Source organism: Neolamprologus brichardi, chromosome 4, assembly GCF_056152115.1.
Source record: "Neolamprologus brichardi isolate AB-2024 chromosome 4, ASM5615211v1, whole genome shotgun sequence".
Classification (NCBI taxonomy): Eukaryota; Metazoa; Chordata; class Actinopteri; order Cichliformes; family Cichlidae; genus Neolamprologus; species Neolamprologus brichardi.
In genome coordinates, this window is record NC_142107.1 from 10,925,558 (window position 1) to 10,943,153 (window position 17,596).

Consider the following 17,596-nt stretch of genomic DNA (forward strand, 5'->3'; position numbering starts at 1 on the left):
CTACCCACAGTCTGAAATCAGTGGTCCATAATGTCAAGAATGATCAAAGAGATTACAATAATAATGACAGCTTAACAGGCATGAAACTAGCCAAGGAGACAGGGCTGAGCAAGCCCATTTTAGCCATTAAAAGTCAGCGGTATAGGCCTGATTGGAAGAAGAAACACAGTAAACCATGCAGGTCCATCTTCTCTGAGGTTGTCACGACACGCAAGTCCTCTAGACACTCTTACCTGCACCTCTGTCCCCTCACCCCAGGAAGTGACTGCAGTGTGACACAGCACACACTGTCTGATATGCAAGCCTTGAGCAGATGAGCAGCAACAGAGAGACAGAAGTGGAGGAGGCAGCAGTACAGGTTGTTTATATTGGGTTCAGGCCTAAAAATCGTGAAAAAAGTATACACGATATACAGGGATACAGAGAGGGAGAGGCAGTCAGTAGAGCAAAGAGACACTTCAGCTGACGGGTTGGACTTTATTTCCACTTTTCTTGTTGCAAAAGAGCAGGAAGGGCAAGAGGCATGTGAAGAGGTGGAGAGGGGGAAAAAGAAGTTCATAACAGAGTTAAAATCTGAGCTTTTTTCATCCTTTATTACACAAAATATGTGGGTGGTTCAGGTTCAGACGATCGCTCCTTCCCAGGTTCTGGGTAAAAGGGTTTTTCCAGAATCTGAGCTTCTGCAAACAAGAGCCCTTTATTTAACCTCTCATTTTAAATCCCACTAGCTGAGCGCTGATTAGAAGAAAACGCTTCTGATTCTTGCATCATTACCACAGAGTAGCACATGCTTGTTTTTCCATACAGAGTCAGATGAAAGTCGCATTAAAACACTCGGGATGACCGTGTTGGCTCATGTGGCCTCCGCATTGCATTAGCGGTAAAATTAATTAAACCCTGTTTCTTTTCTATGTACTGCTGTAATGTGTTTTTGCTGGAAGCATAATTGTTGTTATAACTGGATGATATTTGCTTTTATAATATTTTCCAGAGCATGTTATGCTTTTGTGCTGTGCAGAAGGTGCACAAAATGGTAAAAATGGAAGATCTGACACAAGTACTTCATATAATGATAATGTTTAGACACACTGAGGTGTCTCAGCATAACACTTGGCAATGAGCTTGAGCGTAGCATCTTGGAGAGCTCGCCACAGTTTTTATGTGGATTTAGAGCGTCTCAGTGTCGACTGTCTCTTCTTGTAATACTGTGAGAAGAGATCAGTTCTCTGTTTGATGCACATCTTCTGTTGCAGGATGTTCTCTTTGCCTTTTTGCTGAAGATATCTCTTTAGGACTAGCTGGTATGTTTGGCCTCGCTTGTCCCGCTGCAAACTGGGCCCAATTGGACGCCTCTCTAATGGTGGCGCATGATGGATGAGAGTCCAGACAAGTGCCTAGAACTGCGTGCTGGATATAAACACAATTTTTGGTTGTCAGGGTCGATTAATTTGTAACATGCGGAGCCCAAATCAACAAGACCAATTGTGAGCTCATGAAGCTTGCCTGTGGAAATGATGATGCACTAACCTTTAATGTACAGAAAAAACAGCATTACCGAAGTGCGCCCGGGGAACTTGATTTTTGCGTTTAACTTCTTTGTAAGTGCATGAAAGATTAGCCACACATGCTTCCTTGTATGTGTCCTGTACATATAAGATGTGGCTAATGAGGGTCATACAGGGAAAGTGCATGAGGAAAATGATTTGGAAGATATGAAAATAGCAACTGGGGAGACAGGACACATTTGAATATCAGCTGTTCTAATCTAACTGAAAGCTAGCAGATTGGTTTCCCACTTCCTTTTATACAGACCAGTGCTGAAAATCCCATGTTTTACTACATAGTTACACACATGTATTGCCTCCTGATGGCTTGCAGGCATTTATGACAGCAACATATCCCCTGGGAGTGTCAGCGTTGGAGAGCTGGTGATTTTACCACGAGGAAAATAACAATAATTACTCATTATTGCTTCAGTTTGTGTATCAGCTGAGTCCATTTATGATGAGGAAATTAATCACAGAGCATTTGCATCATGCTCCTCTGGCCACATTATATAATTAAGACAAAAAACACCCCGTTGAACTCTACTAGACCGGCTTTGCACAATTTAAAGTTCAAAACAATCCTTATTTATTTTATATTCATTTCATTTCAGTTCATCAGCACCTCACACTTTGAGCTGACTTTCTTTTGATTGGCTGCCCTAAACAAATAAAGTATTTGAACACCAGGTGGGTGGAGCTTCTGTACATTCAGTCAGAGCCATGTGCCTGTATTGAAAGAGCTTCTGCTCTTTTTGACATAATCCAGATGCTAAAATAAATAAACCGCCTGAAATGGAGCATTTAAAGCAGTCTGAACCCCAGCTTCTGTCTCACAGGGATTACTTGTACATGCACTGACAGAAACTAAGAAAAAGTACAATAGTTTCCCTTTGATGATGACAGATATTTAATGTGGCAAAGGCCAACAAGTAGAGTGAATGAACCTGTGCCTGAGAGTGACTGTAAATTACTCGACCCCTGAGATAACCCTAAGGGCCCCTCTCTACCGGTGTGTGTGTGGATTTTAGTAGTGAGTATGCTGGTTGATCAAGCGTGCCCAATCATTAGAAGTGGTTGCTGTGCCATTAATGTGCCACGAGTTACATGCTGTGGATGCAAGATTGTGGACAAGGACAAGAAGTGTGAGTTTTTATCCGTAGGGGGTCGTGTGAATGTGTATTTAAGTGCGGCCACGAGTCGAGCTACCATTGTCCACATAGATGCTCCTGCTTATCAGTACACTTGCGAACTATTCTGCAGCCTGTCAGCCTGACCTGCTCTGTCAGGGCGACTCGCAGTCTTCACTACAGCAACAAAAGACATCCTGTCTTGGAAAACAATTTAACAATTCAAGGGTCAGGGCAAAGGAAAAGAACCTTAAATTGTGGCATGAAGTGCAGAAAATCCTGGTGACACATCACACTACAATTCACATGACAGACTTGGAGGAAAACACCACTTTTTCCATTCAGGGTTGCCATCTTTCTTGAATCCTGTTTATATAGATATGTGCATTTGTAAGTTTTCCAGCACTCAAGTAGGAAAGTGGCAGCAAGTGACTCGAACCCACGACCTATAATCCACTAAATGTCATGTTATCTCTGCCTGATTGATCTCCATTTGTCTAAGCGTGGAGAGGACTTACAGGACTCACTAAACCTCTGCGTGCGAATGTCTACACAGATGAATACATTCAGAGTCATTTAAACACGTTTCTGTAGAAATATGAGGTATACACAGCTGGGCTGAGCCTTGCACCACTAACCTAGTTTGAGTATCTGACTGCAGCATCAGCTTCCCTATCAGACTCTCTTTGAAACCGTGCCACAGCTGCATGTCTCCATCTCCCTCGCCTAAACATATACAAACCGACTCCCTGTAAAAATACACCATCATGCACACACCAATACACACACTGACAGGTTGCTCAAGAGTCCGTGTGCCGTGTGTCACACGGTCATCCTTCTGCACTTTTTCTAGCCTCTCTCTGAGCCAAACGGAGCACTGCTGCTAGTCTGAATTGCACATGGCTGATGATGGGGGACGTGAGAGCCAAGACTACATGACTACAACAACCTCAGCCTCCTCCACCGCACCAGCGGCGCAGTCACAGCTCGTTTTCTCTCACGATGAAAGAAGAATGAATTTTGCATGATGCAGCAGCATCTTACAGCAAAAAAGGCAGTGGGGGTAGGAGGTGGAAACATGCACATTTTGCAAAAAAAAAAAGAAAAAAAAAGCAAAGACCGGGGGTTTGCTGTAGCAGTTTACTGACACGTTGACCTCGTGAGTAAAGGCACTGACTGTTACAAATCCCTTCCTAAAAGCTGGGCTGGCAGTGCCACAAACCCTTAGGGAAAGACAAGAGGTCTGTAAGAGGCTGGGGGCTAGCCAGATGTTCCACACTCACACAGACACGTGCATACAGACACACACGCACACACACTGAGTGTCCAAGAGTGGACAACAGAGCTAAAAAGAAAGGTGTTCTGGACTTTCATAGTTCTCCTTTGTCTGTTCAGCAGCTATGCTGGGAAGAAGCATTAGGACAAGAGAAATGACTATATGCTTTGAATTTTCATAAAACTAAAGCCTCTCCATAACACGTCCAACCGTAGTATGATATCACATTATAGCATTTTCTACTTCAAACCAAGCCGAGACTTCAGTTCGATATAAATGTTGGCTGCTGTCAGCATAAAGGAGCACTTCCCCCAAGGCCAAAGTCCAGCTCACAAGTTCTAATATTGTTTAGAAAGTGACCTGGCTCTGAGTCACAACTCAATGGATTTTCTACTGGCTGGGTTTCCAGGGGGTCACAGAGTGGTCTCCAATCCAGTGTGACTGAAGCCTGAAGCTTAAAATGAACCAATATGTCAAGTACTACAGTCTTATATGTTACAGGGTGTATGCATGTAAATGAGGAAAAAGGGACTACATTTTAACATTTGTTTCATTATCAATATTTTGTTATATTTTGATGCTTTTGTTGCTTGTAGAAATATACATATATATATATATATATATATATGTACAGAAGAATGAAGAATACAGTGCTGCATGATGGTTAAAAAGATGGATAGAAAAGTAAGAATCAGTGGAACAAAGGGACAGAGAGGACTTTAGTGAGTTCAGGGAAGTAAAACAGAGTCGTTAAGTGCAAAGACAGAGGAAGCGTTGGGGGATGGTAATCAGGTTAAAGCCTTCACCAAGAAATATGCAGCATCTGTTTTAATAAAACAAAATTAGTACGTCTGCCTGACAAATCATAGTTGCACATTGTAACTGAAGATTAAAGTACAGTGTGATGTGTGTGTAGACTGTGAAGAATTGCAGTCACGGGGGGATACACCTTTTTCCTGCATCTTCAGCAGGTCAAACAATCTTTCTGTGCTTACATAATTGTTCCAAACCTCCCTTTTCCTGTCCACTTTGGTCAGCTTTCTCTTCCCTTTCCTACAGACCTGAACCCCCCACCACCACCACCAATGAGCCATGAACCCAGACTCCCAAAAGGCCCAAGTAGAGCAGGACATCCTTTGGCTAAAACTCACTTCAGCACATGACTTCCGAGTCCTGGGACCCCTAGCATGCATGCTGTGATTTCTCTTTCCAAAGAGTTTGGGGGGGGGGGGGGGGGGGGGGGGCGGCACACACTACAAGCCCCTTGATGGTTTAATGCTACAAAGACAGATTCCAATCTGTGACTAGGCTTAGCGGTGGGGCTTTATTGCACACTACTGCATGGGTGATGAAGGGGAAACTGGATACTCCTTTAAAAAGCCCTTTGCTATACTTTCCTCCATTTCTCCTGACAAAAGTTAAGTCTGCCATCAGCGTCACGGCCTCTTATAAAAGAACCTCAAACCTGTTTTTAAAGGCAGAGCGGAGGTCCAAGAGGATTTACGCAAATGACTCGCGTTCACTTGAAACTTAGCGCTTATTGTTACGGTAGCTGAGGCACTGGAACGGACTAAATCCAAAAAGTCAATTTCCATGTGTGTCAGTCTTTCTTAAAGTGTACCGAGTCCAACTTAAACCACTGAGGGGACGCCAAGGTTAAACATAACGTGCTATCTGATATTCTGGAAGGCCAAAGTTGACAAGAGACCTCTGTGTTCACCATCCTCTCAAAGATGAAACATACACACTTCAGTCTATACAGTAATGGCCATAATAGTGTAGAACCCAGAAGTCCATCTCCACACTGATTTCTCAAGGAAGTTACTGAGCCAATGCAAGTGTGACTGCTTGTCCATGGCCGCCAGTGTTTGACAGCAATGAGAGCACTCGGCAGCCACAACAGAGGAAGAAACACAATACTTAACAGAGGTGAGTCACACTGGTGGGAGCAAAACAGTCTAAGAGACCGAGCAAAAATGCTGAAACAATATCAGAAAATGTGAGCTTATGATACCAAAACACACAGGAAACAAAAAACAAAAGTACACATCCCACTGCGCTTTCATGCCTTCAGAAATTCATGAGAACATCAAATATAAAGAAGTAGCTGGGATATAGACATAACTGCCAAGAGTCAGATAAGAAGATTGAGATTGAGTCTCATTTGTCTTATTTTTAAGCATCTTTGAGGTTAGCTGTGGCAGTTCTTAGTTGAGCCTTCACCACAATGCAGCTTTATTCACTCCGAAAGACCAACTTTTTAAAAGCATCACTGGTTTTGTGACAGACGGCCAATTGAATCGTAATATATACAAGAGTGAGCTTGCTCCATTTAAGGGAGGAAAAAAGAAATCCACCACAATGAATCAGGTTATTGCACATCCACTTCTGGCAATTTCAGGGGGAATCAGGTCAGGGTATTTACCAAAGTTGTCCTTTTTCACATGAAGCACAAAGCAGAAATATTTCACACAACTAGAAAAGGCTCTGTGTGGTGAGCGTGCAGAAGGCAACATACAAGACAGCCACTGCAAAATTATATAGATTTTGGGCAAACTTGCGTATATATAGAAACATAACCAGAATACAACCATTGAGCTGAGTCAAGTCTATTGCAAACAGGCACGTCACAGACTGACTCAGATAAATTGCAATGTATTGGCAATCTGTCTGCTTTTATAGGTTAGAGAGCAGTTACTTGCAAACCTTTGCCAATCTGTCTGAGAGTGATTGCAACCAGTCTGGAGACTGGTTGCCTCCCATCACGTGACCTGTGCAATATTCTTGTGATCAAAAGTGGTGACCCACAGATTAAAGGTGTTGCATATTCAGCCTCTGGGCAACAACAGCAAATTTTTTTAATGATACAATAACCAAGCAACCACCAATTTCTTCTAGTTGGAATGAGGTTGTCACACTATTTTTACTCTAGTGTAACTGAGTCATAAAGTACATGACAAACGAGGGGCCTGGTGAGAGCTCAACGGCGTCAACTCCACAGAGCCAGCCCGAGGTGGTGTATCTGAAAATCCTTACTGGTGACAGAACTCATCAATACTACACTCTATCTACTTTCTTTGTGTGCACAAAGATAAAACCTGAAAAAAAGGCATAAAGTCTTTATACTTAAGAAATTGTTAACAGCCAATTCTTAGTATGTGTTAAATTTACAGTAATAAGAATAAATCGATTATTGCTTTTTCTTCAATTAACTGCTGGACTCAACCCCAGTACAAATGTAGCTTTGCAGCTTTGGGTTTTAAATTAAGAATATTTTAAATGAGCCACAGCTGATGGTACGCGGAGGAAAACAGACTAAAAACCCAATCTGCAAGGGCCCCATGTGTCTTCTGCAGAACTCCATCAAACATTGCAGAGATCCAAGCCTCTTCTTCACACCCCACTGCTGCTCCCTGACATCCTGCAGGGCCCTCAGGTTCTCCACTGTCACACAGGCAGTGTACAAACGCTAACTGCCAGCCTGCCTGCCGGAGCCTCCTCAGACTTGACATCAAAAGCCATGACCTATCAATTTCCCCAGAGCCATTTCTCTATATCCACCTATCACACAGGTGAACCAGGTGAGCCCCCTTCCAAAGGGTTAAAATACAAACAGGGAAGATTTAGCTTAACAACAGGTGGGCACAATTAAGCAGTAATTTGTTCCTGTGTTTTTTTGAAGGCCACTTCTCAGTGTGTGGGCTGCGAGGAAGAAGACAGCAGCTGCAAAACTACTCCCACGATCCAAATCGCAAATCCTGAACACAGCAGGAAGCTGCGGGCGCCGTCCTGCAGCAGCCAGATGAATGGCTCTAAGATCTTAAAACCCACCTCGCTGTGTGCGCCTGTTGTTGCCTCAGTTGAGCGCCAGCGTGCCGCAACCCCACAGACCACACGCTGCAACACACACTCACGTACTCCCTTGCCAAGTTTAAATGGCTGGTTTCACAGTGTGTAAATAGAGAGGATTTGCAGCCAAAATCATGAGGTACGCTGCAAAGCCAAAGTCTATCTCTAATGCTCCGATTCTTACCACATGGGCATCACTTGATTGAAAGCGCGGTAAAACAGCTCATCGACTAACAAAAACCTGCAGAGCGAAAGCAGGGGAAGCGGAGATGATGCAGGTGTACATTTGACAGCCTGACAAAGTCGGTCTTGCAAAATGGGAATGTTTGACGGCGAGCTACAGTGTGTCAGTGCGGTCAGGCAGGCTTCACTGTAGCAGAGCTTTGTGGCCCTCTTGTTGGCCCATTGTCCATTGAGGGGAGTACTGCGGCAGTAGGCATTGTACTGCTGAATGTCATGTGTGTCAGCTGGATTACGATACACCCGTTCTCGCTAAGCCTTTTACAGCATGTCCAAGCGGGCAAAGACGAATCTCCACATTCTCTAATTTTAAAAATAAAAAGTAAAAAAATAAAAAAGTGCACACAATCTCACCACAATGCATTAAATAGCCGAGCATTTCACTCAAAACAAAAACTCAGAACCTTATCATGGTGCATAGACTCCCAAAAAAAAGTAAGAAAAATGTCTGAAAAGGATGCAAAATTGACATTTTAGCCAAGCATGGCTAAAAGCATGTGCTAAGAGGTTTGAGCAGAGCAAAGAGAATATGTCAACATAAGGGGAAGAAAAAATGGAAAAAGAAATGAAAAGTGAGTCCCCATCAAGAGGGCGACCTGGTTTAATAGATAATCACAGAGAAGCTGAGACCACCTGCTGTTAAGTGAGTTAATAATGACAGAAAAGAAGAACTTTCTGCTGAGAGAAACTCCACTGACACGCCGGAGAATTGATTCAGAAAGAATATGCAGTCCGCCGCCACTCTCCCTCGTCGTCTTTCACTGGCGACGTTCCACACTTCTCTGGCCACTCTCCAAGTTTGTCCTGGCACTTCATCCAGCCCATCCACACGCTCTTTCTCACACACAAACACGCATACACTGCTCCTGTCTTGCTCTCATTCCCTTTCAGACATCTCACCATCGCCGCTACTACGACTGCTTCTCGCTCTCTTTGTGGTCACACGTGCTTTCCCTCCTCGCGCATTTCTCGGTCATTACACCCGCCACTTTCCAGTCTTCCCTCCTGCTTAACTTGTGGCCTGGCAAAGTCTCTGTGTGTGTGTCACTTTGTGAGGAGCGACAGTCGCACAGTGGACCTCGTTGACTAACTTGCTGCTGCTCATTCTCTACTTTAGTCTGTCGCCTTCCATTGGGCCCGTGTGTACAGCTGTGTAGGCACTCATTTGTTCAGACAATAAGCAGCAAACTGTTGATGTTTTTACTCCCTGTGTCCAGCCATCTATCCATCTATCTATCTTCACAGCAAAAAGTGCCATAAGGGGAAAAGTAGACATTAAATTTGTGAGGCTGCTGACAGCTACCTCTGTTTGGTGTCACAGCACCATATGTCTGCCTGTGTGGCTATGCTGACGTCTCCCAACGCTGGAGGCCCGGCTGCCTGAACCCAGCACAATGGCTGCTTTATACCCAGGTGCCATGCATGCATGCGTGCATTCGTGCATGCAGTACGCAAGCAATTAGTCACATCCTGCAGTTCCGTAAGCGGTGAGCCAGTGGGACTGAATACCACCGACCTGAAACAACAGGAGTGAGCATTTTAACCTGGAGGGGTCTTGGCCAATTTAAAGTGTGATTTTGTGCAGTGTATGATTAACAGGGGGTGGTCCCTCTGGAATCTGATTGGCCTGCTCTGCCTGAGTCAGCCGGTGACAGGTATCATGGATTAACCCCAGGTTACCAGAACCCTAAATTAAACAACCAGAAGGATAGAAACTACAGTGTGTAGCTGCTTTGTGTTGCTTTAAGTGTATCTTATATGCAGGAGGGGTGAAGGAGCCTTTACATGACTGTGTTAATGGCTCCAGGCTACTTAGAGTTACCTTGCAAGTATTTATTTACATAGTTTCATTGCACAGTAATAACGTAAGAACGAACAGTGCTTGCAATACTGTAAACGCGTTTCTACTCAACTCCCTGTGCCAACTCCCAAATAACCCTGCCAAAGTCTGCCCTGCCATTCAAAAGTTTCTAAACCCACCCGTGTGCTGAACGATGAGCAGGCTCCTGTTGGAGAGATGCATCCGTGCCAACACATTCTTGCAACAAAAGCTCAGCCTTAGTCAATAAACGACTCGGTGGCCATGCATGGCTGACCGTGACAGGACCTGTTGGGCCACAGTGGCACCAGCCCACAGCTGGCAAAGGCACAGGAAAAACACAATACTCACGGCATCTCATACCGACACTGATGCGCTGATTCTCATCCACGCTTCGAGCCCTATAATCTGTTTGAGTGTCGATCATCACCCTCCTCAGTGTAGACATTAAACTGCTCTTGAAAGCAGCAACATTAGTGAGGGGCTTTCTGCACATTTAGAAGCCAACTTCTTGTTAGTGTCACAAAATACTGTTTGTGGCATGTCTTTGGTGTCAAAGCAACTCTGTTTAGAGTCCTAGATTACTGAAATTGAGGGCAAACAGGTCCAAATGTATTATTATTATAGCATTGGTATTGTTATTATTGTTGTTATTATCATCATCAAACTGAGGAGGCAGAGGCGCATGTCTTCTGATTAGGGAAATGGCAACAAATCACGGGAATGAAACGACTCAATGAATCATACCTTGGTTGTCCTCGTCCATGACTGCAGCCAATAAACCAAGATCTCCCCCCAAAAAATCGATCGCAGAAACTTCCGCCGTGCGAGCCCACGTCTAATTTACTGCAAACGCGCGTCCTATTTTCTAGGACGCATTTGGCATACAGGTTGTCTCACGGGCAGGGTTTTCTTTTAGGAAATGTTGTTGCCATTCACGCCTCTCCGAATCTCCCCGGGCCTCCTTCAGTCCGCCGGTCACTGAGCGGTGTGTCCGTGATGCAGCGGCGGCGGCAGCTGCTCGTCTTTTAGCCCGCACCGCCGGCCGAGCGTGTTATCGCTATCCCTCCAAATACGCCTTCACTCCAGTAGTATCAGGAGAGCCTTTCACACGGCTGGGTCAAGTTGGTCGGCTCGCGAATGCAAGCACCGGAAGTACTGTTATTTTGACTTCAAAATAAACGAATCATGCTCGAGTACAGGTGAGACACGGGGTAAATTGAAGAGTGAGTTTTATTTTTGGAACTGACAACCGGAAGTAGTTCTCGTATAATTGGGCAGACGGAAAGATCCAAGGTGTTAATCGCATCCCGGCTCCGCTGCACAGCTTGCGCTTGCTGCGAGTCAGCATTCGTCGCCGAGCAGCACTCACGTGACTACAGAGAGCACCGGTTACCAGATATACAGACTTTTTTTTTTTTTAAATTAAGTTATGCGGAAAATATGCGGATCATCTGGAAAAAATGGGAATTCGCGGTGCTTTTTTTGTTGTTTTCATTTTAGGCATAAAATTATTGCTGGAAATTTACTGGTACTACAGTTTTAAGTTACTTGTATTCCACGATTATAACGTGGGTTTGTAGTAAATATTATTCTGCACAGAGGAAAATGGGAAATAGCTGTAGCATGTATTCATTCATTCATTTATTTGTTCATTTCAGGCACAACAAAAATACATATATTAAATATAAAGTGCACAAAACAAAAAACAAAAATTACCTGAAAAGGAGTGGGACGAAGAAAACTTGTTAAATCCCACCCCTATACTCACTCATCAACAAAAAACAATAAGCTTCCCACAGCTACGCCCATCGTTGCAACCAAACAAACCATCAACAACCCCGGGCACATGCAAGCATCTCAATGGCAGCTCGCAACAACAAATAGAACCTTCATAACAGAATACAGAATATATATTAATTATAAATTGCGTTACCACAGGTAACAGGCAATAATAATTACATAGTGACAAACACACATACATATACATACATACATATATATCTACACACACATGTACATACATATGCACACACTTTCTTTTTTTTCTTTTTTTTTGAATCCATACCAGCAATGGTAAAAGAACGAACATTACAGAGCACACTATAACCATCATTGAGTATACTGTGACCAAACAAACTGTTTGTAGAGGAATTTAAATCTATGAATATTTTTGCATTGTTTCAGTTGTAAACTCAGACTGTTCCAGATTTTCACACCACATACAGACACACAAAAACATATGTAAGCATACATGGAAATACAGTATCCAAGGAAAATACATACAAGCAGACAAACAGTTTGTACAGTTCTAATGAGCTTGGAAGTTCATGTTTGGTATGACCACCTTTATTTTCCAACACTCTCCAGGTGAAATGCTGCCCCAAACCATAACAGAGTCTCCGTGTTTTACACTCACTGTTTCACCTCTTCCCTGACCTCCTCTGTACACATTGACAATGATTTGAACCTAAAAGTCATCAATCCATAAGACATACCTCAGTCTTTTCCCCTTGTTTCCCTTCCTTAAGAATGGCTTCTTGACAGCTAACCTTCCTCTCAGACCATTTCTGATGAGGCTTCAGTGAACTGTAGATGGACCAGCTGAAGATCCAGATGCATCTCTCAAAAATATGATTTTCGTCAGACTGTGTTATCTTTGGCATTATTTTGCAAATTCAACTAGGAAGTGGGAACAAATAATGAGTGAACAGGCTGTTTGTGCCTAAAGATACAATTGAAAATTATTTCTCTGCTGAGGTGTTATGTGTAGACACAACACTGGTTCGTGATTCAAAGGTCAGTGTGAAGTGGTGTGAATAAATAAAAATCCTCCACCCTGTAAGGACTGGACTGAAAATGACATCTAAAAGATCTTCAGGAAGCGCTCAAGAACAGAAGAAAATCTGTCTCGCTGGAAGCAAAATATTTAAAATATTTACATTTAATTTAAATATTTAAATACTATTTACACATTGGGAAAAAATCTTACTACTTTATTGTATTTTCTTAATTTTATGTAATTGCATTTACTTTAAATTGTGACCAAGATTGAAACTGTTCCATGATCTATTTTTTAATCATCTAATGGCAGTGAAATGAAAATGGTCAGGTACTGGACTGAAAATGAGTGAAAAAGCAGCCCATGTCCAAGGAACCACTTTTTTAAAATTCCAAAAAAAAAAAAAGGGGGGGGGGGGGGGGGGGGTAAAAAGTGTTGAAGAGAAGATCGTCAAGCAATAATAGAAAAGCTCATGGAGAGTGCTGCTATGTGCCTGAAATGCCCACCTTTCCAATGTGCCCAAAATTGGGATTCATCTATTTATCCAGTGAGCTCTGCGGCCTCACAAAACACTTAGAGACAGCATTTTGTTCTCTCTGAGCAGTTCAGATTATTTTCACTTTTGGATGAGAGCATAAGAAAGAAGAGCCATCAGGTTAGGAAACAGGGGGGTGAAGAATACAGAAAGAGATATATTGGCAGACTCTGTTTCTTTGACACACGTGGTTTCAATTATAGCATTCCTGCCTCCACAGAGAAGGAGGAGGTCCCGCTTCCTGTGTGCATTACTCCAGTGGTCAAGCACGAACAGATGTTTTAATGTATTCATTCATTTGTTTATTCATAGGTGTCTCTTTTAGACAAATGTTTCCGTCTCGGTGATCCGTCCTAAACAAAGTGCCATTTTCCAGCCATAACAGAGTCAATTTTCCTAATGCTGCTTCATGTCGCCGTGAGGTTAAAGGCCCAAATTCCCTCCTGTTTCATATGGAATGAGGCTCAGTTTGACTAATAATCATTACCACAAACGCATACAAAACATCATCATTGTTGTGACTCTGCAGCTCTGTGTCTTTGCTCTTCTTTTTCACTCTAATGGTGCTTTTCCATCTTCCAACAAAGTAATGGTTAAAAAGTCCTGAGCGGACATTGAGAAACTCAAAAAAGAGTCCTTTTCTGCTCATCAGCAGGGCCAGCAGATTACACAACCCGCTGAAGCCCTTCAATCCAGCAAAGTCCAGTTTAGTGCAGTGAGATGTCGGGTAGACAGGACTCTTGGGCACAGGCATCCAGACAGTGTTTGTTTTCTCTGCACTCTGACACAAAGTGTTTTAATGACCTAACCATGTGTTTTAAAGCTCAACTCCTGGACATGTGTGCCAGTTTCAGCTTTTGCAGTAGAAAAGAAAGTGAAAAACTTTCTTTGGATTGGATTTTTTTTTTTTTTTGGAACATTTTTGTCTGGTGGTGATTGAGAAATAGCAAACAGGAAATAGGGAATGTTTAGTAAGGGGGAATCTAGGTGAAGCCCCTCCAATGATCAAACCAGAAAGAGGCTTTGTTATTCAGCTCCAATTGCTATGAAGTTTTTGCATATGTGGTAGACTGATGTGAAATAGCACGCACAAAACAAACACACACACACACACACACATACATGCACAAAAAGGCTCTGATTTGAATATTCTCTGCGCTACAACTGGAAAATGGGTCATATATATAATGTTGGTGATAGCTTAGGGAATATGGTTTGACAAATATAGTTTTACTGTCCATTTATGTCATCACTGGACCCGTCAAGCAGAGCATCCTCATTGAAAGTCAGAGTAGTTGCATTAAAAGCATTTAGATTCTTGAGTCTGTCTCTCTGGCACACAAACTCCCTCAGTACGCTCTATTCTACATAAATGTCAGGCTAATGTGTTTATGAGTCATTAGAGGAAACGCGGTGTGTCCCAGATAGCTTCAGTAAAGAGCCAACTGAACACCCAGACTCAGAATGTATTTACTTGTTTTATTCAATAATAAAATAAAAGCCATAAAGTATCTCTCCCGCCCCCCCACCCCCAAAGAAAACAAAAAACATGATGCCTTGAAGTGAGCATGTGTGGAGTTGTGTCTCGTGCTGCAAAGGGTGCATGCCCCCAGGGAGGACCACGTCTGGTAGATTAGGCCAACCATCATGGGAAACGTCTGTGGTACTCCTGACCGACTTCACGTGACCTGATTGAGCAGTCAGACCACTTTATATGCTCCAGTCACCACGGCGATGCCTGGAAGGCATTCACCTCCTCCCTTAAAAACTCCTGACCCCGCCGTATGTAATTACATAAATAAGCAACCCCCTTCACATCCCTAACCTTGCTCAGTCTCCATCTCCCCAAAACTCCAATCCTTCACAGTGCAATCAAGTGGAATCACTTTACACGGCAAACCCAACCCCCTGAAATGTCTGGATCCATCATTTCACCCACCATTTCCAGGGATTTCACTTCCCTTCTGTGAGTAATCTGAGTAATATTTTGATATATGGGAGTTGCGCTACCCTTTAGTCCATACCCAAATATTTCTGCAACCACCACGAGCCCTGCCATCAAATATCCATCCATCCATTTTCTTCCACCTATCCATTTCAGGGTCACGGGGGCACTGGAACCTGTCCCTGCTATAAAAGGACATGAGGTGGGGTACACCCTGGATAGGTTAACATCTCTCTCAGGGCTGACACAGAGAGACAGACGACCATTTTCTAATTTCTATGGTCAATTTAGCTTCATCTAGCATTGCATGTTTTGAGACAGTGGGAGGAATCCGGGGAGAACCAACCCAGAAGCAAGGAGAAGATATAAACTGCACACAAAAAGAGACCCCAGCTGGACGGTGGATTAGAACCGAGTGAGTCTCCACTGCCGTCTGTAAAACACAGTGGAGGGTCTTGTTTGTTGCATTTAAGCCAGTGGTGTTGGGGATCTTGTCAAAAATGTTGGAAATATGAACACAGAAAAGTACCATCAGCCTTTAACTCACAGTGGAAAACTATCAGTCATGGATTGGCCTCCCCAGAGCTTGAACTTTAACATTACAGGAGCATTTTGGGATCATCTTGACAGAGAATCCAGAACACATAGAAGAGATTTACATCTCCTTAAAGAATCCTGAAGAACTGCATGTTTCCACATATGTTTACATGTTTCAATAAATCACTGAACTCATTTTTCATGTTTCAAGCACATAAAGAAAACAAGAGAAACATTTAGAAACTTTTAGAAAGTACAATAGCTTGGGGGTGTTAAAGGGGAGCCTAACACGGCAGTGCCTCAGATCTACATTCTTTTGATTGGTCAGCAGGGAGCCTTACCTGTGGTTGGAAAAAGATTTCTGGTCCTAAATGAACAAACGTTCCCTTGTTCTAACCTTCATAAAACACTTTTCTGATGAGTTTATGGACATGGTCAGAAACATTATGTATATTTTAGATTTTTTTTTGGTCATTCTAAGTGATAAAAAGGATCTACACTAATTAGCTAGTGATTAGTGATTGACTGGTCATGCAGTTGTATAGTGAAGTCCATCCATTACTTATTACACCTGCTTTCAATACGTGAAGAAATGATGTGTCACAGTGGTGAAACGCTCATCTCCAGGCATCGTAATTGGACTTTAGAGCAATATGGAATGTCACGGTAGTAATACCCATTTTCTATTCTGTCTGTAGTTAAAACTCCAAATTTAGAGCAGAAAAAACCATGTTTACTACCTAAAAAAACTGTTGATCTCTAATTTCTAATTTAGGTAATCCCCCCCCCCCCCCCCCCCCCTCATGTGAATTTCATCTGATTTAGTCTTATGAAGTTTAAAACTTGCATTATTAGTGGCATTATTCTTGTTCTTACTGCTGTTGTCTGACAAATAGCATAGCTTGCTGTATAGGTAAATCCATTAACAGACTTACTGAGGAGTACTATGTGTTCTGGTATCTAGTATCAGTGAGTGACAGTGACAATTTTATTCGTATCCTTATTTTGATGAATTTTGTCCTTATGGGAGGTTATTATTCTACTGATGAATGGAAGTTCCTGATCCATCTTCCTCTGTGTGTTTATATCCAAAATGCTGGACCAAACCTAAACCTGGGGGATATGACGGGGGTTTGCATGTCCTTCCTGTTGTGTAGGGTGACGAGGTTGGCCGTGGTGTGATGTGGCGTGTGTGACAGAGGTCACAGGAAGCAGAGGGCAGCAGGATTTCCTCCTTTCATGCTCTTTGGTTTAATATCCAGCCCTGCATCTCGGCCACTTCTTTCCTGACACCATCTGATTGAAGGGCAAAGTTGAGTTGATATTCTGGATCCAAGGACACATATGAGTAGAGTCTTTATTTGGGCTCACAAAGACGGCAGTGTGTTTCAGAGAACTTGAACATAAAGCTGTAAGTGAGTCCCTACATCTAAAGCAAAAATCCTCCAAGACCTGTTGCAGTTAAATACCCAGTGGCAAAGGTTACTTCACTTAAGATTTTAGCAATGAGTGTATAGTTCAAAACATGCTGAAGAAAGCCCAGCGCTTCTGTTAATCAAGAAAAATTTTCAGTGATTATAAATAAGAGATTATTGATGCAGGATACAGCACACAAGCCTGTTGAAGAGTGCGACATGGGGGTGCAACATCAAAGATAAAAGGATCACAGATAAAAGCATGACGATCCCAGCAAGGATTCACAGCTAAACTGTGATCCTTTAATACCACTTTATGAAAATAAGCTTTTGAGTCCAATACAGCTGACAGTTTACCCCAAAAATATTACTGTGCCCTTCTATTAAACAAAATGATGCAAATCATTGGTAAAATCTGCAGTTTTTTTTGTCACATTCCTGCATGAACCTGTTTTTTCCTAACAATAAAAACAAAACAAAGAAATTATATAAATTGACAGATTTTTGAGGCTCTGCACAACATG

The 17,596-nt window shown here is 42.7% G+C and overlaps 1 protein-coding gene across 1 annotated transcript in view; it reads right to left on the reverse strand.

Moving 5' to 3' along the window:
- Positions 1–10,950, reverse strand: part of cyth3b (cytohesin 3b) — a 45,541-nt gene extending 34,591 nt beyond the window's left edge. The window contains exon 1 of the mRNA XM_006791477.2: positions 10,606–10,950. Coding sequence (XP_006791540.1) covers positions 10,606–10,624 — 19 coding nt within the window. The 5' untranslated portion in view covers positions 10,625–10,950. The remainder of the gene's footprint in view (positions 1–10,605) is intronic.
- Between the last annotated feature and the right edge of the window lie 6,646 nt (positions 10,951–17,596).